The 26,608-nt window shown below is 40.1% G+C and overlaps 2 protein-coding genes and 1 non-coding gene across 3 annotated transcripts; all 3 read right to left on the bottom strand.

Moving 5' to 3' along the window:
- Positions 1-5,570: 5,570 nt before the first annotated feature.
- Positions 5,571-5,644, bottom strand: trnai-aau (transfer RNA isoleucine (anticodon AAU)). Its single transcript has one exon. It is a non-coding gene; the product is annotated as a tRNA-Ile (tRNA).
- A 2,133-nt stretch (positions 5,645-7,777) lies between these two features.
- On the bottom strand, positions 7,778-17,705 carry cops8 (COP9 signalosome subunit 8). The gene is made up of 7 exons (XM_087176996.1): positions 17,553-17,705; positions 16,774-16,844; positions 16,079-16,127; positions 14,555-14,687; positions 9,602-9,709; positions 9,328-9,390; positions 7,778-8,438 (listed from the first exon to the last, which is right to left on the bottom strand). The coding sequence occupies exons 1-7, from the start codon at positions 17,622-17,624 to the stop codon at positions 8,359-8,361; spliced, it is 576 nt and encodes a 191-aa protein (XP_087033122.1). The 5' UTR covers positions 17,625-17,705; the 3' UTR covers positions 7,778-8,358.
- Positions 11,737-14,208, bottom strand: trim63b (tripartite motif containing 63b). The gene has a single exon (XM_087176995.1). It carries the CDS (start codon positions 13,239-13,241, stop codon positions 12,171-12,173), a length of 1,071 nt encoding a protein of 356 aa, XP_087033121.1. The 5' UTR covers positions 13,242-14,208; the 3' UTR covers positions 11,737-12,170.
- Positions 17,706-26,608: the final 8,903 nt, after the last annotated feature.

The raw sequence follows: 26,608 nt of genomic DNA, 5'->3' as shown, positions 1-26,608 counted from the left end.
GCATCCTATATGAAAAGGTGGGATGCTCCTTAACAAATAGAAGGGAACAGCATTGTATGTTCATAAGGCTGCAAAAACTGCCGGGTTATCTCTGCTCTCTGGTTACATTTAAACACACGACACACTTACACACACAAAGTCAGGTCACAGAACATTTTAACTTTTTAAACTTCCTACCTCTTACTCACGCTGATCCCAGAAAACTGGTTTCAAATACTGTACTGCAAACAGATGGAATGAGCTTCAGAAAATATGAAGTTACAGATTCTTAAATGTAAAAATGTATAATGTATGTCTCTGAATGATCTGTGTCCATTTAAATACTTTTAACTTTTACTGTTGAAATAAAGGATTTAATAGTTTTTGGGACAACAATGGAGCTCTGTGGCACAGAGGAATGAGACACACACACTCACACACACAAAAATGAAAACAATGCTTGTTAGTAGACTCAGTTCACATTTTGTTTTGGTCTTTTACAGGAGTCGTCTCTACAGCTCAACTTACTGCCACCTGCAAAAGTTGACAGGGCGTACAGAGAACTGACCCAGGACCTTGTGGACTGTTTTTCTTTCTTTGTACTGTTCACTTTGCTGCTGTGATGCTGGAAACTTCCCCCACTGTGGGACTAATAAAATTATATCTTATCTTTTCTCATGATCTGTTGAAAAAGGGACAAATAGAGGATATCGTTCCATTCTACACTCTTCTATGAAAAGCAAAAAAAAGCTAAATCTTTCATTTGAGGAATCATGGCCTCCAACAGAAGTCACGCTAATGACTGAAATCGACAGTTGGCGGGGAAGAGTGATGTCGTTATTCCAGCTGGCTGAGGCTGACTTACTGCAGGAGTTATCTCTGTCTGTCACATTCTAATACCTTCCAAAAATATTATGTAACTCTGAAGTGAGTCTTAATTTGAAAAATGTTTTTGGCATAAATGAAGATTTATATTTAACTTTGTGTCTTTTTGAAATAAGAGCAGACTTAAAGGCCTTCTGAAATGAAAACATGCTTTCACGTGTCCTAACTCTACCCTTCATTTTCCTCACTTAATTTCCTCTGCAATTACAAAAAGTCTAAAAGACGACGTACCTGCAGGAGCAGGACATGAATGAAGGTCACATAGTGGCCTTATAAAAGACCTATTCAGTTGTGGCTGTGAGTAGCACCCTTAAAGCCAAGTCAAGTCCTACTGGATATCTCCACTTTTAGTAGCGGATTAGGAAATCTCCTGGATGAGAGATGTGAGGATCTGGGAACTCATACTCAGTCACATGGCATGGAAAACAGCTGCGTAAAAAAAACTGCAACTTCTCCGTTCGTGAGAATTAATTCTTCATGTTCTTTTGGTTCTCATGAGCTCATGTGGCGATGCATGTTTCTTTTTTTTCAAATATATGAAAAATGTATGCTTTTTTTTTTTTTTTTTAGAGCACATGTTATTTTTCATGCTAAACCAGTGGAAACATGAGTGATTTATGAATCCACAATGCTTTAAATCTGTTTAGATGTGGCTTGTAATGATGAAACTGTGGTGCATGTAAAAAAGCTTCATTTTAAATTTATAATTTAAATGCAACCATGCAATAATCTCTAAAAATCCCTTAACCTCAATGATAGTGTTGGAAAATTCACTTTTAATGCAGCTCTAGTCAATTGGCCCTCTCAACACTTCCTTCACTCTCCTTCTCCTCCCACCACTTCTCTCGCTTTGGCTCCTACTGGCCCCTCACACCATCTCTCTCCTCCTCCTCTCTGATCCCCCCCTCTCTTCATCCCTCTTTTTCTCATCACCGTCCTCTGTTCAGTCTCCCACATCCTCTTGGAGTCTTCTCTTGGTCTCATGCTCATGACTCATCGTCCCACATGGAAACATTTTCTCTGTGAATGTGAGTGAACTTTTACTGCTGTTAATGAAAATTTAAACAAGCCCCCCCCCCCCAAAAAAAAGAGTTGTGGCAAAGGGAAAATGTGAAAAAAGGGGAAATCTGCTTTTTCTCCTCTTATCCAAATATTGCTACTTTTGATAAAAGCCTTATAACCTTGTCTATGATGAATTTCAGTTCCTGGTCACAGCAAACAATAAGTCTGACAACGGTGAACTCTTTGTCAGTGAAGACTGCCCCCTACTGGCTCATCCCCTCTCTTATGCAACCTCTCCCCCATCCTGTTTAAACCCCTCAGCTCTCATGACTCTGGAGAACAGATCATCTCCACCTGATTTCAACATTTCCAGGGCTGCTGAGCTGTGCCATCCAAATATGTAATAGCATTTCCAGACTCAGACTGCACAAACTATATTTTAAAAACATCCATTAAGTTGCAATGTTACTGAGTACGGACAAGTATACATAACCACCAGTGTAATTTTCCATGTGACTGTGTTTTTACTTCATGAACAAACACAACTGCGCTGATTTAACCCATCCCAAAATGAATAGACAGGTGTGTAGCAAAATACACTGTTAATATTATATTAATATATTATAGTTTTCTGTTATTTGATTTGATGCATTATTAGAAACAAAGTCCAGGTTTCAAGAGTAGGTGACACAAACTGTTTTCATTCGCAAAAAACAAAAGGTAATGTTTTCTCAATCTCTTCATACTGTGATATCTATAAAGAAAATACTGTTAAAAAAGAAGTCAAGCATCATTACGCTCTCTTTCTCTCTCTCTCTCTCTCTCTCATATATATATATCTCATATATATATATATATATATATATATATATATATATATATATATATATAGACTAGACTAACTAAGTTCATTTACCCAAGTACTGTACAACCTGTAAGTACATAGTAACTTGTTTATATTGCTTTATACGTTTTACTGCACTGCATTTATTTATAGCAACTCAGATTTTACAGGAAAAAAATGCATATGTACATCATTATACATACATACATACATATATGTATATCTATATAATAAGCTTATCAATCAATGCATCATGTTGTGGGAGATTAAAGCTGTCGTCAGTGTCTGGAGTCTGTTGTCAGATGTTTATCAGCTGTTAAAGGTTCAGTTTGAGGCTCAAAGACGTAAAATGACCAGGTTTTTCCACAAAAAAGCAAAAACTACAGAAACATCCAAAACCAGTGAGTGCACATTTGTGTTGCAGTTGTTTTTTCTCCTTTCCTGTCTCATTAATCATCTGCAGGCCCCTCATATTTGTCTTGTGACCCTTTTGAAAGGCTCCAGCCCTAGGTTGGGAACCACTGGAGTAAACCACTGATAAAATAGTTAAAACTAGCTGCACCTTAACCGGCTACATCGATGAAAACACTGCTAACACATTAGTGCACCAGAATTAAAGGTCTAATAATGTCACCGGACAGCCTCTGTAACATCATGTTGCTGGCATGTTCTGTGATGAGGAAGAGGACACCTTTGACCCCTGGAAAAAATGACATCACCAACCAGAGCCTCCAGCCATAAGAGAACATCTGGGCAAAGACAGTGACTCAGTTAAAATCCCATGAGATTTTCTTCTTTATTTTTTTTCACACAGAAAAAGAAACAAAAACATGAAAGATGTCCAGGTCTTTCCAATAATCTCTCCTCTCATCCTCTGTTTCTTCAATCTGCTCTCTGTCCCACAGATCACTGTAAACAAAAATAAGAGCATGGTACACATAATAAAAACAGTGATCTCAGACACTTCAAGGAAAACAGGCTGGACTGGAAACATCTGAGTGACAAAGACTTCTGCAATGTAAACCATTTGTATCTAAATGATGAAAAACTCAACAAAGGAAAGACTGATTCTAAGTGCTGACAACTATTTTTGTAACAACAGCTGGAATTCACTACACATCCCTGATGATGAACAGCTCACTGTCTTGTGCTGGTATTTCATGCTACAAACAGCAGTGACCAGTGAGTATTGTTTACACAGTTAATGTTACTGTTTTTAGAATTGAACTCTTGACCTTTAACCTTTACTGAGGCAAGGAGCTACTGCTGCTTGTCTCTGTGGGGCACTTTACTCAGAGGTTGAAATAAAAGTCGGTGAAACAGAAAAGATCAACATTAATAGAAACAGTTGTAGATCCTTACTGGCCTTCTTCACTGGACCAACATGTGATCATTAAACCTTGATGTAGTAAAAATCCAAGACGCCTATTCTGGAAACACAGTATGACCTTATGTCCTCACTTCAAAGTGTCGGCCCAGCTGCTTCTCAGCACTGACATGACATTTTTTATGTGTCATATGAATCTGTAAAACTGCATTAGTTATCTGCATGGATCAAGTTACGCAGCATTAAGGGTCTGAAAGGGCTTTAAAGAGAACCAAAGATGTCCTCTGAAGACTGATTTAGTATCCACATGCAGGACACAAGCTCAGGCTTTTCAAATTAACTCACAGTCCTCCCTGATTTAACTTAAACGAGGTCAGAGTTTTGTGCTGCACAGGGCCTCTTTCCTGTCTGTGTTCAACAATGCAGGGCACATACAAATATTTACAGAAACTTTGCATTCACAGCATTCAGTTCTGAGGAATGCGTTCCTCCAAAGCACTTTATTATGTGGTTCTCAATCAGCCACGCACAGACACACACACACACAGACACACGCACACACTGGGGGTGGGGCTTCTCTGCAAGGGACTAGCCATCAAAAGCAACTGGGGTTCAGGTATATGAGAAATTGCGAAATTCAATATTCATCATACACACTGACACCGAAAGTGTCAAAAAGTTTAGAACACCCAGTTCAGGTCCAGTGCATAAGCTTAAATGGTACAAAGGTAAACTATCTGAGGTTAAACAGGTGAAAAAGTTTATGTACTAATAATCTAAATCTGAAAAGTAACTACCGTACTATCTGAAGCTTTGAAACAAATGTGGTGAAGCTCCCTCCTAAATAAATTCATGAATTTCCCCTAGGGGATAAATAAAGTATCTATCTATCTATCTATCTATCTATCTATCTATCTATCTATCTATCTATCTATCTATCTATCTATCTATCTATCCATCATACAGTATAAGTATAAAGCAACATAAAATAGAAATACTAATGTAAAGTACAAGTACTTCAAAATTGAACATGACTGCAAATTAGTAAATGTACTTAGTTACTTTCTCCCACTGATGCCATTGAAGAAACTGAGAGTTACAGGGTAATGTAACTGTAATGTAATTATAGAATTTCAAATAGTAATTCATTTCAGGTTGATGAAAAAATTATTACGTAACTGCAATGCAATCCTAAGTAATGCATAACTGTCCAATACTATTATCAACAGACACAGTAGTACTGAACTGAATGTGGATTCGTAGAAATGAATTACAGATATTAATTTCAATTTTTTAAAAATCATTATTAACATTTATTTGTTTATTAATTTAATCATAGATTTATAAATGTTTGACTTTTTTCATTTAAATATCCTTGTATTTATTAATAAACACTTATTTATCATATTGCATGTTTATTCATAGATGAACAATTTGTTATCAGTATTCTATCAGATACCTCCCTCCTTGACACATTGACAGAAGCTAACTGTACAGCAGATAGACGACCCACACGTAACGAAAAGATTCAGATGGCCCGTACGGGGATCGAACCCGCGACCTTGGCGTTATTAGCACCACGCTCTAACCAACTGAGCTAACCGGCCATGCTTCACACGATAGACGTACATGTAAACGACGGTTTTCTGATTTAGCATGTACAGCATCGCCGCTACATCTGTATTAGGGCCCCAGTTTGCTCTGTATATGTCATTTGATGTTTTCCCTTTATTGGTGTCTATTTCTAAACCAGGTGGCAAACAGTCGGTGCACTTGAAGCTGTACTGCTGCCTGTCGCATTTAGACACACCGAGGTAATACAGGTACGCTGAGGTAGTTTAGTCTGAGCAACTTCAGCTCAGCATTTCATCCCTCCAGTAGACTCGTGTGTTTGTTTGTGCCAACACGTTCACATTTAGTCCTGTCGTGACACTTTTCGAGGTCAACAGCAAAACGGAGTGAGGAGGATCAGTTACCTCCTCACACTTGTGCTGACTGGCTCTGGCAGGCTGAGCTGTCAGAGCTGGTTCAACACATGCCTGGACTTGGGCTCGAGTCAACACGTGTTTGTATACAGCTAATGCACAAACACATACTGTGACATTTCTATTTATAGCGAAGAGCAAAACCAAAGCACTAAGATGAATTCAGGACATTGAATGAAAGAAAAGAAGCCACATTCACTGAGTAATGAATCAATCTATTTTAAAAGGCAAATCAAAGCAATGCATATAATAAGATGTAGCATTGTTACTAAAATGGATTTAACATGGAGATCAAGGCAGAACAAAGCAAATGTAAAAAGTCTGGCATTTTCCATGTTTGCAGTCGACTAAAATTTACCATGGTTGAAGCAAAACACACCATGTCATAAAGTAAATGAGTTTCTGGCCACAACAAACATGCAAAGAATGGCCCTGATGTACATGATTTCACACTAAATCACATCAAGTGCCCGCCACTTCCTTTCCACGTTAAGCTACAGTGAAGATCAAATAACTTTAAACCAAATAAGTGGTGTATGTTTCAAATTCTTATTCAAAACAGGACGGAGAAGGGACTTACAGAAGAAAAAAAAAATCACAAGGCTTTTATTTTCTATAAATGAACAGATGGCAGCCAGATTTGCCTTTACCAAATAGAATGGCAATGAATTTTCAGTGATGTTAATTCAAGCTAATTACAGATTTAAAATAATATTTAATGATGACTCGATGTTGTCTTTGAAGAAGTGGTGAAATGAGCTACAAATCGTACAGCTATTTTAAATCTTCACACTGACTGAAGTTTGCATGCTACTGTAGTCCAACATGGTGAAACAGACATGAACTCCACGGCCTCTAAGGTTAATGTTTCATCACCGATTAAGCTGCAACTCATTTCAATTCCCAGAACAACCCATGTCATTTTTTATGCATGTATGTGGAGGAAACAGTACAGATTTGACTCTAATTATTTGCTCATTTTATAGGTCCATATAGTCTGAAGGCAGATGTCCATGTGTAGTTTGATTATAAAGCAGGTCTAGGTTCTATATTAATACTGTGAAAGTATCAAAGCCTCAGTCCACAGAGAAATGCACACAGCCTGTATTCAGAAACTGAGCCTTAAAACCAGCTGTCAGAAATTCTGTAACTTTTTGATGTCACAACCAAGCAATCACCGCCCTCAGCCATGCACCAAGCCCCGCCCACCTGGACCCACCATCCAACCTTGCAGGATTTGGTTTTATCTGAAATCTGTTATATTTGTATTGGCTCACTCAGAAAACAGTCAGCCATTCAGAAGAGAGGCTCAGAGCCTCCTCTCTTCCGATTGGCTCACCGACCTGTTGTGGCTAGAGCTCCAGAGAAAAGCCTGAGAGAGGAGATGTAAAATTACACTATACACAACATGGTTTTTGGTTCTTAAAACCACAAATATATCTTCTTATGGATCAACACTTCAAATAAAACACAAGAGAAGAGGAAAATATGGAGCTTTAAGTCACCTGCTGGTCTAATGTGGCTATAACATTAGCATTATATTATGCTTCCTAACAAATTAGGTTCTTCCTCATGTATGCAATTTGTTAATACCAGGCCACAGCTGTCTCATGTCATGATTGCATGAGACAAAAATCATACTGGGAAGCCCCAAAGCCCAAACATATTTAAAAATTGATTGAGCCCAGGCTGCTCTCTAAGGCGGTACCAACCTGAAACAAAAGTCTTGAATAAAAGAAATGAAAGAATACTAAATTAGAAACAGCAAAAAATATTTATTCACCAGTCAAAACATAAACTTCAAAGTATGAGGTCTGAGGACTGAACTCCACACGGTGATGCATGCATGCCGACACTTCTTTTACCTGATGACGTTTGTTTCAAGGCGACCTTTAAGTGCTTGAACAGAATGTACTGTGCATACTGGTTTGTGTGTTTCTATTGTTTGTGAGGGGTTTGTTGGGTTAGCAATAAAAACATTGTTACTGTGATGTAAAGCATACTTCCTAAGTAATACCTACTTTGAAATCAGACCCAAATTTACACATCAGGCGGATTTCAAAGAGCACAAAAATATAAATACAACATTGTAGTTTGAAGAGAAGAAATTGTCAGGATATGAATTAACAGGGAGAAGATGAATTAGTCAATGAACATAAATAGGCAGGTCTGGGAGAAGAGCTTGCAGCATTCATGCAAGATGATGGGTGTGTTTTTGGTTCGTCTTTTATTGGGGAGTGGGACTTTGCAGAAAGGAGGAAGAGTCTATCCAAACTTGTATTCTTCCTCAGTACCAAGCAGGCGAAAAAAGTGGTGCCAGTGGTCGCGGTGGGTTATCAGTTCTCGAGGAAAGCCACGTAGTCAGTGAGTCTGGCCAACTGCTGCTCATTTGGAACCAATGAGACGGGGGGAGGATCTGTTGAGTGAGAGGAGAGGAGAGAAACACGGAGGAGGAGAAGTTGAGTCAGACCGGGGATTCCTCATAGTGCCAAGAGCTATCGATCTTCTTACGTCTCTGCAGTTTTAACTCTATAGCCCACGTGTTCTAGCTCTGAGAGACTCAGGAGGGCACAGGTTTCAAGTTCATCAAGACATGAGCTCAGTGCCTCCCCCGACCTGTTTAACAACACCACCTACGGAGTCTCCCATGTGACCGTGAGACATACAACCTGGAGCTCACACCAGGTACCACATTTAACATTAATCCCAACCAGGAGGATTTCCTGTGTGAGATCCACTCTACAACCAAAATCACCAAGTGCTATTAAGTTCCTGTGGCGCTGTGGAGGGGGAAAAAACCCAGACATGTGGGGATTAATGGTGAGTGGGTTAGCGTTTCTTTGGGGCTGGACATGTGCACAGCAGATGCTTCAGCAGTAAGATCTGATGATTACAGAGGGGAAGACAAACCACAGCCTCCTCCTCGTCTGCAAAAATCAATAGGTTTCTCTTACAATCAATCCGTGACCCTCTGACTTGAGGACATGTGATGACGTGATATAAATTCATACAAAATAAGGGAAGGCAGGGGAAGAAAGGGAAAAGAATGGAGCAGGGAAGTTTGGAAAAATGGAGTTAGCAAATGAAAAACGTCAGTAGATTCTAGGGAAAGAAAAAGGTCATCAATCTTTCTATGGGATTAGAAATCTCTCCTAAATCCCTGGTCTCAACATTTTTATGAGTGTCTAATAAAATGTAGGAGGAAGAGTAACAGGAAAGTGGGTGCAGGATTACTCATGAGGAGAAAACAACACAACAGTGGGCTGATGATGGGCACAATTTAAAAGAGCAATACTGCCACCTACCTGGCTTTTTGGGCATCACCATCCTGGTGGAGGGGTCTGCCTGCCAGCCTTGGCTCACCACACCTTTGGACAAAAACAGAAGTGGGAAAGGAGAAGAAAATATGCTCATCAGTAAATGTGTGAAGTGTTATGAAATGGAAATTAACTGCATTACACCCCTGTGGAATATACTATACAAAACCTTTTTTTTTTTTTACTACTTTTTTGAATTATTTAAACACGAGTGTGACGGTAAAACTTTTCTGTGAGGAGGCTGTGTAAAATTCAATCTTACCCTTTACCGCCTCCTCCACTGAGTAGCCAACAAAAGCAGCGAAATCTTCTGCTGTAATGGAAGTGTAGGCCTGGGCCACGAGACTGTACGCCCTTTGCCGCGTGCTCTCTGTGAAAGATCCATGAACCAGACACATTAGTATCAGATACATATGGAGCGCATACATGCTGAAACAGTGCTCTGGCTCTATTTAAAGTGCACGGAGAACATGGCCAACTTACTGTGAACTTACAGACACAGGAACAGCATGTTATGTCATTTTAACATGGTATTTCAGAGTCTTGTTTCTTGTAAACAAAACTGCTAATGAGCAACAGCACCGTGTACAACTATTAATCAAGAGTGACAGGTGTTTGAAGCCAGGGGCCGTACGCTGCTATGATCATTAGCAATCACAGGTGTGTGTTTTGGTAAAATGTCAAGTAAATGCTAAAGGACTGTTTGGAACACTTTTCATTTCATGTTATTCCTGCTCTTGCAAATTTTCCATCTTAAGGTTTGGTTATGGTAATTCTGTGAGTTTGAGTTAAGGAAGTTGCTTTTCATGATCTCAAATAAGCATATGTTGATGCACAACTACAACTCTAACTAGAGTTGGTCTGGGACCTAAAATAAAATAAAGCTTGTCCAAACAAAAGCTCTTGTATGCCTTGACTACTTTTAGCATCTGAGTTTGCTTTAAGTGAAATGGTGCGTTTGTTGTCAGGGAACCTTTGATTTGACTGTCAGTTTTTTAAAAGTTTTCCATAATCAAAAATACTTCAAATCAAAATGTTAAAGGACGCATTTTTAAGATGAATTTTGCACGTCATGAGCAGTGCTGACGCTCTACTAAGCACTGAAGTCTTTGTCAGCAGGCGCTGGCTTAGGCTTCCCAACTATCCCAGCTGCTCTATTTTTCCAGCCGGACTTGACATGGTGCTGTCGTTGGTGGAGATAACGGTATGAGTGACAGGGCCTCACAACAGCAAGGAACAACACACACACCAGCATGTATTGGCTGCTGTGTTTTATAGCCTAGCAACGGTTTATGTGTATCAACAGTCAGCTCCCAGTCTGTTGCAGCAGTAACAATAACAAGTGGGATGGATGAGAAGAGACAGCTGTGAGGGGGAAGGCTGGAGATTTGTCAGGAGTGCTTTCCCATTCTTCTGTCCAAGGGGCTTCCTGTTCTTCCTGTTATTGCACTTGTCTAAAAATATGTAGAAATGCTAGAAAAATATACACTTAAAGACAATTAAAGCAGTGCTCAACTGTCTTTTAAGTTACTTCATTTGTATTATAATATGGCTTTTAATCAAAGTTATGTTTGTAGCGTAACCTTAGTCCTTTAGACACTATGATGATTAAAACAAACTGTTTTAATGGTGTGGTTAAAGAAAAATGTGGATGAAATATTATTGTTTTGTCACTATGCTGTCTCACTGCTGATGAATGACTAAAAGAGTGATTGTTTTTCCTCTATAAAGTATAAAAAGTCCCATGTGTAAAAGGTCAACACTGAGTCACACTTCATAAAACTGCTTCTTGTGCTGGACCAACTGTCTTGCACCTGACTGGCTGCGTATTAGAAGAGAAATGAGGACTCGGAGCAAATGCTCGCCACAGACAGCCAAGCAGGTCATCGCAGGGGGCTTTTTGTAACCCAGTCCCCAGGCAGACATGTATTTTTACCTTGGCCTCTTGACCATTAGGAGATGACTCCTGTGGCAAATGGACCAGCCTTTCTTTAGTATGCCCTTCTGGCACTTTGGAGTTGGGTTGGAGTTGCTGAGCAAGACGTCCATGAGTGAGATAGCAGTAGTTTTATGGAAGAGAAACAGGACCTGGTCTCTCCTTCCCTGACAGTCTATTCCAGGGCCACTATCATTTCTCAGCCTCTCACCTCTTAAAAATAGCCCCCACTTTTCACCGGCAAAGGCAAAGCAGGCAGGACATGGCAAGGACTTTTATTTTTAAATACAGTCTATTGCCAAGTAAGAGCAGCAACAGGCTGGGAAACATTTTGATAGAAGCACTCCAAGGACAATCTATATGACCAAAATAATACTGGGTCTTCATGTGTTTCTTCCTTTGTATGTTCCTTTAATTTAAATGTCATGTTAAGCCCTAAGATTAGCAATAAAGAAAATACATTGTTAACTTTCATGCAGTTTTATTCTGTGTTCAATTAAAGACAGACTTGGTATTACAGGTAGATCACTATTCAACACAAAATGAGAAAAACAACTAAAAACAACTATTTTTCATAAGCTACAAATGAAGAAAGTGATGTGTACGCCATCTTCAGACTTTCTACATTTACATGTATCTACCTTATTTTTCCATAAATGGTTTAGAAGTACAAAAGTATAAAAAAAAATTAAGAAAAGGTACGAATACGACACTGAAATTAAATATTGCACTGAAAATAGGGGCAAGCCATTTTAGCCCACTTCCACTGTCACCTCATCTTTCATTCTACATCAAATACAGTCCCTGCCTTAAACACTTTTGTCAAAAAATCCTTCAAAAGCTCAAATTACAGTATTTCTTTCAAGTCCATAAACACTTTCACTTTTAATGTTTATTATTCCTCTTCCTCTTCTTCTTCTTCTTCTTCCTCCTCCTCCTCTTCCTCCTCTGCATCTTCAAATTCATCATCATCACGCACCCCAAAGTCCATTTTTCCTAGGACTGCTTCAACATGCTCTGTTGACAAAGTGAAGTGGTCCATCTTCTCGAAGCCTGGCTCTGGCCTCTCCTCCCCCAGTGAACCTTTAGCAGCATCTTTGGTCTGCACGATGAGGCCTTTGGAGGCCAACAGAAACTCTGCAGCGCCACTCTGCTCCAGTGCTCTCACAGCCGAATCTGTGAGCTCTGAACTGGCCTGCAGTCGTTCACCGTAGCGCTGAGCTAGTGCTCGCAGAGCTGCCACCTTTTCATCTTGCTCTTTACCAATCTGCTCTAGTAGAATGGTCTTCCGCTCTTCAAGGACGGCATACAAAAGGTCAAAGCGTTCGGCTAGCCCTTGCTTAGCACACTGAGCATTCTCCTGCACAGCACGACAGGCATCTTCCATCTGGTTGAGCAGAGCCTGCAGGCGCCCGTTGCTGGCTACCAGGGTATCGATAGCATTACTCAGCTCACCTTTCTGGGCCTGGTAAACACTTCCTAAAGGTGACACCTCACAGTCCTTATGTTGACCAAACACTTTGCACATGGAGCAGGTGGGTACTTGGCAGGTCACACAGTAAATGTTGATTTTCTCATCTTCGTGTTCCTGGCACATTGGTTCTTTGGATTCTTTAGGCTTCAGGGTGGTTTCTGGACTTCCACTGCCGCTGCCTTCTTGCTGCTGCTTGTAGATGTCGATAATATTTTCTACCAACAGGTTGCGTTGGAGCCCATGCACACCGTGGCGGTCAAGCACGACCTCAAACCGACAAGTAGGACATCGAAAGACACCGCCAGAAAAGCGGTATGGGTTGCGGGAGTCATAGAGGTCACTAGCACAGCTACGGCACAAGTTGTGCTGGCAGGGCAAGATGACCACAGGTTTGGTGAACATGTCCAGGCAGATGGGGCAGCTCAGCTGCTTCTCAAGGCTGTCCATGGGGCTGGGGGGTCGAACCATAGTTCCTGTCCTCTGGACGTCCATTGTGGAAAAGTCTCTGCTTACAGCTAGATCAGTACTTTCCCAGAAGAGAAAATACTTTGACTCTCTCTGTTGGTTTCAAAAAGTTACAAAAATGGAGCGGTGGGGTCTATCAGCTTCTCCTTGGTGTGAGCTGTTACTTGTGAAATGCTGTTATCTCTTCTAGTTGAGAGCTAGCAGCTCTGTCCTTTATACCAGCCCCTCATAGCTGGTGACACCCAATCCTTTTGACCAACCAGAGCAACATTCCTGCCTGCTTGCTGCCCAGGGATCTTTTCAAAGAAGTGGCCCCTCCTACCCGGGGTGGCATGTGTCACATGTCCCGGTGGCCACTGTGTCCCTTCTAACAGTGACAGAGGTGGTGGAGCGAGCAGAGACAAACAGGGTCCATGTGAGGCCCCACCTGATAGAGGGAGCTCGATCTCACTAGTAAACAAGTCAGTGTCAACATCCTGTGACTAAGTTGTTGTTTCCATTTTATGTCTTTTGTTTTGTTGTCATTGATTTGTTTCACATTTATATAACCTGCCTGACTTATTACTACAGTAAACAAAGTAAAGGTTTCATTGAGATTTTCATATTATCTTGAAATTAAGTATGTAATGTAAGTATGTTTGTCTAACGCTTTTTTATAAAATGTAAATTTGTGAATCCACACATCCACCAAATAATTATCTTCCCTGGTTGCACAAGTTTCTTTTGACATGCTGTACATCAGCATCCATGGCAAAGTAACACAAAGTACCGTAAACATGAGGGAGTAGCTATTCTTGCACTCTTGCACAAGGGAACCATCACATGGTAGAAATGCCCAAACATTTGTGAGCATGAGGGGAATAATACAAATACTGTGGTTTCTCAAGATGATTCTTTAGATATGAGAAGAGAACGTGTGAAAACAAGACACAAAAAAATATTAGGATACTCAGTTACATCATGAGAGAGTATCGGTGTAAGTATGTGAGGAGATAACTAATTCATATGAGTTGTGACCACCTGCATTACCCTTCATGATACCCATGTCATACTGCCAGATATCTTTTAAAAACGGTCAAATTTGCTCCCCTCATTTTTTTTTTTCCCCCCTCAGCTGAGTTACATCATTACTTGAACTGAGTTCCCGCTCATTCCCCCTGCTGATTGTAATGATGCAGAGGAAATGTAAATATTTAATTCACTATAGGGAATTTCACTACAGTTTCTGCAGAACCCAATGTGTAATGCATCAAAATATTTGTAAGTGTTATCAGTCTGAAAGCCTGCATGAGATGTAAAAAGGATGCGAGAGAAAGGTCAGACATGATTTTTCTTGTTACCTCGAAGGGCCTCCATGACTGGAAGGATATTCTCTGTCCACTGGTAAGCTGCTATGGATGTGTAGATGCCTGGAAAGTCTCGCTGCCAAATACGCTGGCCAACAGCCCAAATAGCTGCTAATTCAGGGTTTGCCTGTATACAACAAGTGGAGAAGCATTTCATAATCTATTCTGAGGCCAGATGAGACTACGTTTTATACAATCTGATAACCTAAGCCGAGTTTAGCATGTGAGAAAAAGTAGTGATCTGAGTGGCAATTACATTATTCAGTTTTTAATTGTACAATTGACATAAGATAATACTAAATTATCTCTGGTTGTCTCAGCAGACACAGACTGTGTGTGTAACCAGTGTTGTGCATGAACGTTCATACTGATTCGTTTACAAAGGATGAACTTAAACGCCACATGACGTCTCCATAGACACAGCCCAGCATGGCTGGTGCTAGCGGTACAGGCAGTTTTAAATGAAACTCATGTCTGTGATTCTTCAGTGCTATACAATAGTTCATTTAGTTTTGGCGTGGCAATGATTTGTGGCTGGTGATGGATGAGTAGAACAAGGTTCTATTAAAAGAGTATAGTGGCCTATTTATGTAAAAAACAAAAAAAAAAAAAAAAAAACGGTACAAATGAACATGAACTAGTTCATTTTCATCTGTATGAACTGAACTTTGAACTAGTTCTTTTTAAGTGTGAACTGGCACAACACTGTGTTTAACAGTGCTGCTAAGGTTTCATATCATTATGATTTGCCAGCATTTATGCAATTATAAAACTCAAGACAGCAAATGTGATGTTACTAACAACCAGTTACGATTTACCTACTGTTGAGTTATGTTTCTGTAATGGGCAGAACATGGTTGTGAAGAGGTAAAATATTGTGTGCATTTAGTATTAAATATGGTGTGTTCAACTTGATTAACAGACTTTAACTGATGTTACTCATTAATGCTGGCTTTTCAGACTCCTCTGAATTATTTAGATGTCAAAATTTAGATGACAAATCACATTAAAACAAACAAAAATAAAACAACAATAAAACAAATTTCAAGTTGTAATTACACATAGATATTGATGTTAACGATATTTCCAAACTGAAAATTGGTAAATATAGTAACTTCCATACAATGAAATCAACATGAGCAGTGCTTTGCAGGATAACATGTATAATAATGAAATGGGTTTCAGTTAGGACTGAAGGATATGCAAAACATTTGGGCAGATATTGCGGTTACGATAGTAGTGACAATTTCAATTGGTAAATATTTCATCACCAAACAAGCATGTTACTTTACGTCTGGAGAAAATGATTTGTAGGCTGGGGCATTTCTGCAGCACCGCATTTCTGCTTCATTTATGGTCTGTTGTGGCACATTTTCCCTTTATCAACAAATTGCAGCTCCTGTGATTTGGATATTGCACTTGGCCATATTGTGATTTCGATGATAGTTCGACTTATTGTTCAGCCCTAGTTTCAGCAGTACTTCCTTAGCAGTGTCTGTGCTGTTGTAGCATGCTTACCGATTTTATTGCTTGGGGAATCCTCTTCCATAAATACCTGGCATTATTCCTGTTGGATGCACATCAACACAAGTTAGTCAATACATAGAATAAAGTTGAGGAAGCAATACAACACAGGATCAGCAGTGAACAGAACAGCCTGAAGTTACCTACTGTATTTTGTTATAAACACATACATTATACAATCCAACATATTATCTGCAAAGCCATCCATCTAAATCAACTGTTGTTCCTGCTGACTGCACTCACTCAATGTATTACTTTTTCTTACAACTCCAGGAATGAGAGTAAATTCACTTCTAAGAGGGCAGATGGGTTAAAGTTTTGTGTTAAATTTGAATGTGTGTACTGCAGCTGTAACAGCTAGAGTACACTTACATTGTGATTAGTGATCATGACAACTATTTATTGTTTACTGTAACAATTTCCTTTGCTGATTTAGTTCATATAAACTACAAATGTATCACAACACGTATAATGATAAAATGTGTCTTCTGCATCTAAGAAAGTCTGGAAGAAGAGGAAAAAGAACAGACCACCTGTTTTGTCAAGTTATTTTTAAATTCATGACACTAATATTTCTCAATTTTCTCAATCTCAAATCTGGAAAGGAATCATACCCCCCACACTTCTAATCAAAACACTGTATAAAAAAACCATGTCAGCTACTGAAGACAGACACAAAGTTGACTTACATGTCATTATGAAGTAAATAGAGCGCCAGCAACTGAGCGTAGACTTGAGGTGTTGCAATGCCCCCTGGAGCCTGTTAAAAATAAATGCAGGTGTGTGATTAAAGGTTTAGGCTAAAATAAGCAGAGTATCGAGTTCTCTTTATTTCTCTAAAGAAACCACATTGTATACTTTGAGAATTATTTGCTGGTATACATTAGCTAAGTGACGTCAGCTACAAACTGCACCCGTGTAAACCAGCACTAGCTTGTCAGTTAGTTATGTTATTTTGCTCCTTAGCTTCCGCTAACGTTATAGCACTGGTCATTTACCTTACATTATTATAAGTATGAAGGTAAATGGTCAGTCCTAAATTTACCTGACGTCACACAGTTAACCTAGCAACATCTTTTAAACCATGAGACCTTAAACGATAGTGTAGTATGAACTATAGCTATGTTTACCAACATAACGATGATATCTCGCTAGCTAGCTAACTGGCTACCACTGTATGCTAACTTTATAACGATATCTGCCACTTCCGTTTAATTGAACAGTTTGTGGGCATTGTTCGCATGGTACATACTAATTTAGGAGCTAACTTGAAGCGTCAATGAATTTAATGGTGCGTGAAAGTAAAATTAGCCTTTACACTACTTAGCTTCTTAGCTATAACGTTATCTTTAACTGGTCATGACCTGACTTTCTGTCAGAAACTAGCAAGTCTTAAGCGGCAGAAAGCCTGTGAGACAACATTCAGTGTTGGAACAAAAATGTATCAATCTCACGATTCAGTTCTTACCTCGAGTTCTTGAGCTTCACACTGCTCTAATAATTTATCAAAATTTTCCTCCATAATCACAGCAGTAGGCATGATGATGCCTAGCTGTTGCACCGGAATCTTCTTCTTCCGTGTAATTGTAGTAGATTAGCAGCACGTCAGAGATGCTGGTGCCCTCAACTGGATGAAGCACAAACTACAGAATCAATCGCTGCGATGGAGATGTGGTTGGAGATAGACTTTGCCTGACTTGATGGTCAACGTGAACTGGCGGTGACTGGAGTGGTGAAGCGTCTGCTACCCGTAGCGCGACTGAGCTCAGTTCATCTGTATCAAAGCAGCAGGTTGTTCACACAACTCATTAAAAAAACTGCAGATGTGTGTTGTGTTTTTTCATTTAAAACAGTGTTACCCTCAACATATCAGACTAGTTTGAAAAACCTATACTCGCAGTTTATTCACCCAAAAATGTTCTAACATTTTCAGGCCGGACACAAGTTTACATATGAAATTACATAATGTTTTATGAAAACATTGAGGGCGAGGAGTTAAGGTGTATGGGACAAAGGTCACACATAGAATACTGGCTAGAGCAACACAATAGAGAGATAACAATTATTTGTTATTATTATTATTATTATTATTTATTTCTGTTTTATTGAGTAACATTGACTGAGGATACTGTCAAAAACAAACAAACAAACAAACAAAAAAAAAAACAAGGCCCACCATGTTGCCAGGAGGATGAAAATAAATTACATCTCCTACAATAACAAACTAAACTGTTTTGCTGGAAATTAAAAATATAGTGTCGGTGCCCTTATGTAAAAAAAAGAAAAGAAAAATGTGCTGCTAGAAGGAGGAGGTTATCTCCCCCCTCTGGAGAGATAACTACAACAGAAGCTCTTACAATAAAAACATAGAACTTGTCTTTCGTGTCAGTGAAGCCTTCAGCCAATCAGGGTAAAGTTCTGTCGTCCCCGAGGTGGTTCCCAGTCGGTGCAGCCAGAGGAGAGCAACTGCAGGAACCTTGCTCCTGCAAGGTTGTTGTTCTTACACTACACTGTTAGTAGGGTCACCTGTTCTCTGTCAGCTGTTACATCATTGTCGCTGATGAGGCACAACCACTGTTGTGTCGCCAGCAAACTTAATGATGTTGTTGGAGCTGAAAGATGCCGTGCAGTCGTATTTCAGCAGGGTAAACAAGTGTGGTGGTGCTGGAGGTGTAACTGCCAATCTGGACTGACTGTGGCCTATCACTGAGGGCTTCTAGGAGCAAGTTGCAGAGGGAGGTGTTCAGATCTGTAGCTGGCTCAGCTGTTGTGTTGGTGTTATGTCATGGAATTATTGTGCTGAAGGCTGCACTAAAGTTAATGAATAGCAACCTGACAGGTGGGACAGGGCTAAGGGGAGGGGCGATTTTACAGCATCTTCAGTGGATTGGTTGGAGTGGTAAGCAAGTGTGATAGACAGGCTGGACTTAATGTGCTGCAGGACCAGCCTCTCAAAACACTTCATGATGACAGGTGTGAGTGCTATGGGGCGGTTCATTCAGACTGCACACAGGAGACTTCTTAGGCACAGGGATGATAGTAGTTGACTTGAAGCATGTGGGGATGCCCTCTTGGGCCAGAGAGATGTTGACGATGTCCATGAAGACATTTCCCAACTGTCCAGCACAGGCCTCGATGGCATAACCTGGGATTTTGTCTGGACCTGCTGCTGTGTGACAGTTAATGCCAAAGAGAGTTTTTCTGGTCATCTGGGGGAGAGATGGTCTTCATCACCTGTACATTAGTAGTCTTAGATGGCCTGGAAGCCCATCTAAAGCTTCCAATGTGTCTCTGCTGTCAGCAAAGCGGCTTTTGATTCTCTGTGCATAATTTCATTTTGCTTCTTTGATGCACCATGACAGGTTGTTCTTGCTGCTATGAGAGCTGCTTTCTCCCTGGATCTGAATGCAGCATCCTGGATCCTCAGCGACGTCCAAACCTCTGCTGTCAACTTTTCCGGTGAGGTGATGGTTTTAGTGAGTGTCACATCATCAATACACCTATTAATCTGAGCTGGCACAGTCTCTGTGTATATTCCTCCAGATCAATGCAGTCCTCATAGGTCCTCATCTCTGAACCTTTTTCTGATCAGTGATTTTGAAGCAGTGCTGCAGTCTGGCCATACTGTGATCAGTTCATGGATTGGTCTGGAAAGTTTCAGGTGTGGTGTGTAAACTGGGATGAGCGTGACAGATATGTGGTCTACTTATGTAAACAAGTTCCACTGTATCTTCTCCTCTTGTTGCAAATTTGGTATGCTGGTGAAATTTTGGCACAACAGATTTTGAATTTGGATGATTTTAGTCACCAGCAGTTCTGAAGTTCTGTCTGGCCTTGCTGTTTGTTGAATGCTGACGCTGCTGTACGGCTGTCATCATGCCTCTGTCACATTAGTGTCAGGGAGGTGGAAGGCTACTACAATAACAACAGTGGTGAACTCCCTCAGCAGATGTCCTGAACGTCACAATCATAAACTCCAATAGCAGAGAACAGTGTTTGGACACAATATCCTTGCACCATTCTTTATTGATATAAACACACAGCCCACTACCATGAGCCGCTTACCAGACAGTGATGATTCCCTCTCTGCTCAGCAGCAAGTTAGCCTGTCCAGCTCAACATGTCTCGAATATTGCTACGTAGCCATGCTTCAATGAGAACAAACATGCATGCACTTAGTAGTTGTAACTCCAACTTGTTGTGCGTTGAGTTAGCCAACAGGATAGATGGGAGAGCAGGTGTGGCGGGGTTAGCCTTTAGCCTAGCCTGGATAACTCCTCAAGTGCCGTGCTTCAAGATTCTCTCGCATCGCTCTCAGTGCTTCCTGTGTTTTGCTGCAGAAAAGGTGGTCTCTTTAACAGGTCAGTGAGAGGCTGCTGCGTGCGTATGAGCATCATTATCCATCAAACTAACAGCACTGAACTCTTTCCAACCAGTTGATGTATTGGCCTGTGTTTAAAACTGGGGTAAACTATGTCTCACACTAAAAAGAGGGTTACCACCAGTGCTCCATCCATCAGGAAAAACCCAACGATTATGTAACTGAGCGTCTGAGGGCAAGGTTTGATACTGTGTGAAATCTTTGACAACAGGGTCATTGTTCATGCAGGTATTAAATACAGATGGTATGAATGTGATTCAAGCCTCACGTTCAAAGTGGGAAAAAGGAAGTCATTGTTGGTTGATTTCAGCTAGTTGCCAGTTGTGAATGATTTCCTGTTTCCCAATCTGTTAAAGCAGAGAAACCTGTAAGTTTAGATATATTCTTTGTCATTTCTCCCAAGGGATTTAGAGACAGTTGCTCTCCTTTCGCCGGTTGTTTTTACTTCTTTTAGTCTGGTCTTAGTGGACTCCACAGCACTGAGAGAGAGTGGCTTTTCTCTTTTCACTAATGATCCTCTACTGTCAGCCAATGCAGGGGATTTCTGTATTTTAATTCCTTTTTGAGCCATCTTCTTTGATGCTGTTGACTACACATATTTTTCTACTCCAAAAAATGGCTTGGCAACTCAGGCAGAACTGTAATGTGCTTCACCTCGTCTGACGTTTTTTTTTTATTTTTTTTTTTTATTGGGAATAGATCTGCATTTTCGTTCATTTTGCCTTCTGCTGTAGGTGTAGACCTCTCTAAATTTCTTCAGTTTCTTTCATTTTAATGACAGTAAACATTTGGGGATCTATTTGAACTCTTTTTAGACTTTGTAGTCTGCTACAGCCTGACCTCAAAAGTCTCATCCGAATGTTACACCAGCTGTCTGAAACTTGGGAATGTTCTCTTAAAATCATCTTTCATGATGCTTAGTTTGAAATACTTTTGCAATCGAGCTTCCCCCAGGTGAAAAGCAAAATATATTGATGTCAGTCATTTCTAAGTCTCACAATCTAGTTTTAATCATAAAGGATTAACAATAAAAACATGTTGCAATAATTCTCCAGAGGGAAAATATGCAAGTTAACAAAAAAAGAGGATGGAAATAAATAGGGATCATGATGGTCAGGTGGTAAGTTTGTGAATGTGTGACTCAAAGGTTCAGTCTCAATCCCTTCTGTGAAAAACAACCTGAGCTCCAAAATCCTGAAAAACTGCCAGATTTAGGTTAAAAGGCATCCTCACATAAAGTATTCATGTTCTTGTGAACCCTGGATTGTGTGATAAATCCTTCATGTGCTTTTTGCATGATGCATTCGTTCAGTTGCGACTGATCACGAGTTTAAAATGTGCATAAACCTGGTATCTCATGCGTGCACATGTTCTGGCATAGAGCCACACTACAGAAGGAAGAATTCTATTATACATGAAGGTTATGATTCTGCAATGACTGAAGTCGCCACTTGTCAGCAGCATTGTTCAAGCACTGCAGTGCTTGCGTGTCCTGTGTCAGAGAGCTGGTACCAATCGTCTGTAGTATAAAACACTGAAAATATATTTAAAATGTATTTATGATCATTATGAACCTGCTGACTATCTCAAGGCTTAAAATGTTTTTCTTGCCACTGCCTTTTATTAAATAAAATGTGAGGCTAGTCATTCATATTTTGCCTTTTTTTATTATTCTATTTATTTTGTTTTATTCAGTTTTAGTTGTTTTTTCTTTTATTTTACTTAATTCTTTTAAAATCCTAATCATATGTAATCATATTCTATATTGCCTTGCTTTTCTTTTACTTTTTAATGCTTTTTTATAGTCTCATGTAAAACATTCTTGCTCTTGAAAGGTTTTATAGAAACATGGTTAAACTTGGCTGTTTTTTTTTTCAAGGATAAACACTTATCTCCCAATATGTTCTACTATATCATTACCGTCTTTATATCAATACTATACTTTATATGAAGCAGTCTGATCCTCCATTTCCTTATTTACTGTCTTCTCATCTGTTTCTGTTAGATGAAATCTCACACTTGAACTGAAACAGCCAAGTATGACAAACCAAGACAGTTGTTATTCGAGACGCTACCTTGATGCTCTTTCTCATCCTCAATAATTCAAACATTTCGTGACCAGATCCCCTGTTGTGATACGGGCTAATGGAGAAGATCAGAGGCAGTTTAGAAATTCTCAAACAGAATCCCTGTGACACATGAATCAAAAATGACTAGAAAGAAAATATGAGAACATCTTCCCTCTCTGAAGTGTGGATTTATCAGCTATAAACTAGGGGTGACCAGCCACTCAGACCACACCTACACTGGAGGAGAGGACTTACATAATCTTCACTTCTCATACTCCATAGAAGCAGAGATGATGTAAAACCGACAATAACAAAGAGTGTATCTGATATACAGATTGTATTTATTTAACTTCTCTGCTGTAAATGTACAGTATCTCTGTGTTTAGCCTTGTCTGCAGCATCAATGGAATTCATCGGTGTTCCTAATTCTTCTTGTAAAATGCTCCCCTCCAGTCTCAGTGTACAGCACTCCTGTGGTTCGCTTTGGCCTCAACAGAGTGTGTGTTTCAGAGAGAGAAAAGGGACAAACAGAAATAGCTTGGTAAGGTTTGCCTCAGGGCGGCATGGTGGTGCAGTGGTTAGCACTGTCACCTCACAGCAAGAAGGTTCTGGCCTCAAACCTGACGGCCGGCTTGGGACCTTTCTGTGTGGAGTCTGCATGTTCTCCCCATGCCTGCGTGGGGTCTGTCCGGCTTCCTCCCACAGTCCAAAGACATGCAGGTTTGGACAGGTCGTTTGTCTCTACATGTCATCCGTGTCGCTCCAACCCCCCCCCCCCCCCCCCCCACACACACACACACACACAGATAAGTGGTATAGATAATGGATAGATGGTTTCAGTTCATTTCAGTATGCTGTCAGAATCAACTCCAGAGACTTAAAGCTGGAGTGCAGAACATTTAAATATAAATGAACATCTGTTACATTCAAGCCCATTGCCAAACAAGTTCACACAATGCAGATGAAGCTGGTCAGCAGCAGGTGAATCTCTGTATGGTGTCTGTGGTGACTTTTACCACGCTGTACACTGGTATTATTTTTTTTACGTCAACCAGTGATCTTGCTGAAGAGGGTGTTCTGTTGTCAACATGTACAATATAAATATGTGGAGGATCAGTTAAGCACATGAGAGAGAGCGGCATTATTTCTCAGACTTTTATTATGTGTCCACGCTGCTACACGGTAGCCTACAACATGCTGAAGGTGAAATGCATGTGTAGGAACCTTGTATCGGATCCACTCCGAGGCAAAATCTGGCCTGTTAACCAATCCAACACACAACTACCCAGAGGGAATGTATATCTCTACCTGTATATCTAGGCAGTACTTTTTTTTTACATCAATGGACAAAAATTCATGATCACCTTTCATCATATTATATTTCGAGTGATCTGAGAACAAACTAGACATCTGCACCTCCTGTTTTCAGAAAATCCAGACCGGGAGAATTTGGCCAATCACAGGTGTTTTCAGAGAGAAAAGGGGTTACTATTGGCTGTTCTACACTTGCATATGCATGTGCACGTCCCTTCAGATGGACATGTGTGGATTGACATGAGACTGAAATGACAGCAGACAGCAGGAGAGAAAGGAACAGTTTTTAAAAGTTTGTCAGCTACAGAGGTTTTGGTCAAATCTCATCGGTAGAACATCCTCGTTCCACTGACTGAGTTGGAAGCTGGAAAAGGAAGATCGAACGCATGAGAGAAAGAAGAGAGAACATGTAGATAGGAAGTATAAAGATTGACCTTTCGCTAAGCTTCGTAACTGCATTTCAAGGTTGCGTGGATGGGTCGATAGAACAATGGACTTTAACATGGGAGGCTCCTGTTTGTTCCCAATTTCAAACCGGTTGCCAAAATTGTTTCTTTTTACCATGATCACGACAGTCCTGTAATCTTATATGTGTTTATTATTGTAACCACAACGGTCAGCTAGCCATTAAGAAGTACTTATTTCCAAACCACAATCTTCCTAAACCTAACCAAGTCATGTGTTTTTAGCCTGAGCCTAACCAAACCTTTCCCATAGCAACAGTTTTTAATACTTTATCTGAGGCATATCTCCTGCCACTGTCGGGATGCTTATTCAGGAAACAGTCCTATGGAGACTGTCCTGCAAAAAATGAGCCCATAGGTCGTCTGTGCAAGCAGCTTATTATGACCTACAGTTACGTTTTATTGTTAAGTAACATCTAGTGGCTGTAGTAATTATGACTGGAACAAAGAAGGAAGTCAGGTGATGTAGTATAAAGGACAGAGTCTGCATCAGAACAAAGGTGAACAAAAAAGCACTGGACTTTGATAAAGGAGACTGCTATTTGTTTCTTATCTGAAACCAATAGTAACCATTGTTTCTTTTAATCATGATCAATATAAAACGTTCATTTTGTGTTTATCAATGTAACCATGACGTCAAAGGTCCTCTAACCGTAATTGAGTATTACCATGATCTTTTCCAAGTGTTTTTTGTGCCTAAACCTAATCAAACCGTGGCTGTTCCTTAAGCTAAACCACATGTTTATTGTTGTAACCATGACAACAAAGGGCTGGTATGCCTTTCCGGCTCCCATAGGTCTTATGAGAGACTGGAGACAAGTGACCCATACACTCGTTTAGGTTGGAGGATTTAACACACAATATAAAAAGATTTATACATAGAGTTTTTCTCTGTCCCTGCTTTTCACATTATCATTTACAATTACCAATAACAATATGTTTAATGAATGGAGAATAGCAGCTCATTCTGGTTATTGTGCTTCCCCTTTTCTCTTGGCCCAACCAATTCATTCAAAATAAACAGCCAAGTGTTCCTAAATTGAGACAGAACACCTTTCCAGCCTTTAATTTTCATCCCTCACAGTGTAGTGTCGTCATTGACTCTCATCCATTGACGTTTCGACCACATACATGTGGAAGCTTAGATCTGGAAGCCGTGTCAACACATATTATTGATTTATCCAATTGTGTTGGGTCTACCTCTTCCCCCTTTCACTCGTTTAACTGTTACCCTGCCACCACCATATAAATCATTCCCTCTGACTGTCGGTCCCAGCAGAGGAGAAACCTGCTCCATGTTTAGACGAAGCGAGACATTTGTTTGTGTAGAAATGAGGTCGAGCAGCGTGTTGTCACTTTGCATCCACCACTGAGGTCATCTCAGCCTTACTTGTACTACTGTAACTGGTGTTCCCTGTAGATGGTTTCCGGCTTTCACTCCATCTGTTCCTCTCTTCAGTGTTATGTTACATGTTCTGCCTGGTGGGTTTGCAGAGTGAAAGAATAAAGACAAACAACAGAGATGGGAGGGAGGGTAAAGAAAAGCAAACAGATGTGACTGTCTTAAAAAAAAACAAACAAACACCCCTTTTGTGCAATCAGCTTACTATGACCCATAGCTATGTTTTATCGTTAAGTGATGTCTAGTGGTCTAGAGAGATAACATCGTCGTTTCGGCAAATGCCCCGAATGGACATACACACAGTTGTTATTTAGAGAAGTGTTGATTCAAGTGTGTGATCATTTCGGAGGCTGTAGTTTGTGATGCTGTATTGAATTATACAGAGTAGTATTTGTAATTTAACCTATCCTCATATATATAAGTGGGGTGGACAAAATAATAGAGACACCTATATGATACAATTCAACAGCACCACAAATGTTGAGGTATGGTTTAGACATTACTGAAAAAGCTGGTGGTGCTGTATGAAAAATGATGGTAATTAGGATTCATTTTCTGGGCACCATGAACATCTTTACTTGATTTGTGGAGATATTTCAGTCTGGACCAAAGTGGTGGATCAACCGACTGACCGACATTGTCAGCACTAGAGCCATAATATGTTGTAGTAGTAGGATATTGTGGCAATACCAAAAAAATATGTTGTTAGTGAACAACAGATTAAGCATAAAATTATCATGATGATATTTTTTCAATGTGCTAAACACATTTTCCACGCATTGGTGTTCCTCTGGGGTCCCCAAGCTGTTTTAGCTGTGTAAAACTTGTCTGTCTGTGTGACCTAACATTCCCACACCTGCAGGTGCAGAGTTGATACTTTTGAGTTGATACATG

The sequence above is a fragment of the Seriola lalandi genome, unplaced genomic scaffold, assembly GCF_002814215.2.
Source record: "Seriola lalandi dorsalis isolate HSWRI2012SDOR001 ecotype SW California unplaced genomic scaffold, Sedor1 jcf7180002054576, whole genome shotgun sequence".
Lineage (NCBI taxonomy): Eukaryota > Metazoa > Chordata > Actinopteri > Carangiformes > Carangidae > Seriola > Seriola lalandi.
Note: the sequence above shows the minus strand (reverse complement) of the source record. Positions and strands in the feature narration are given on the sequence as shown.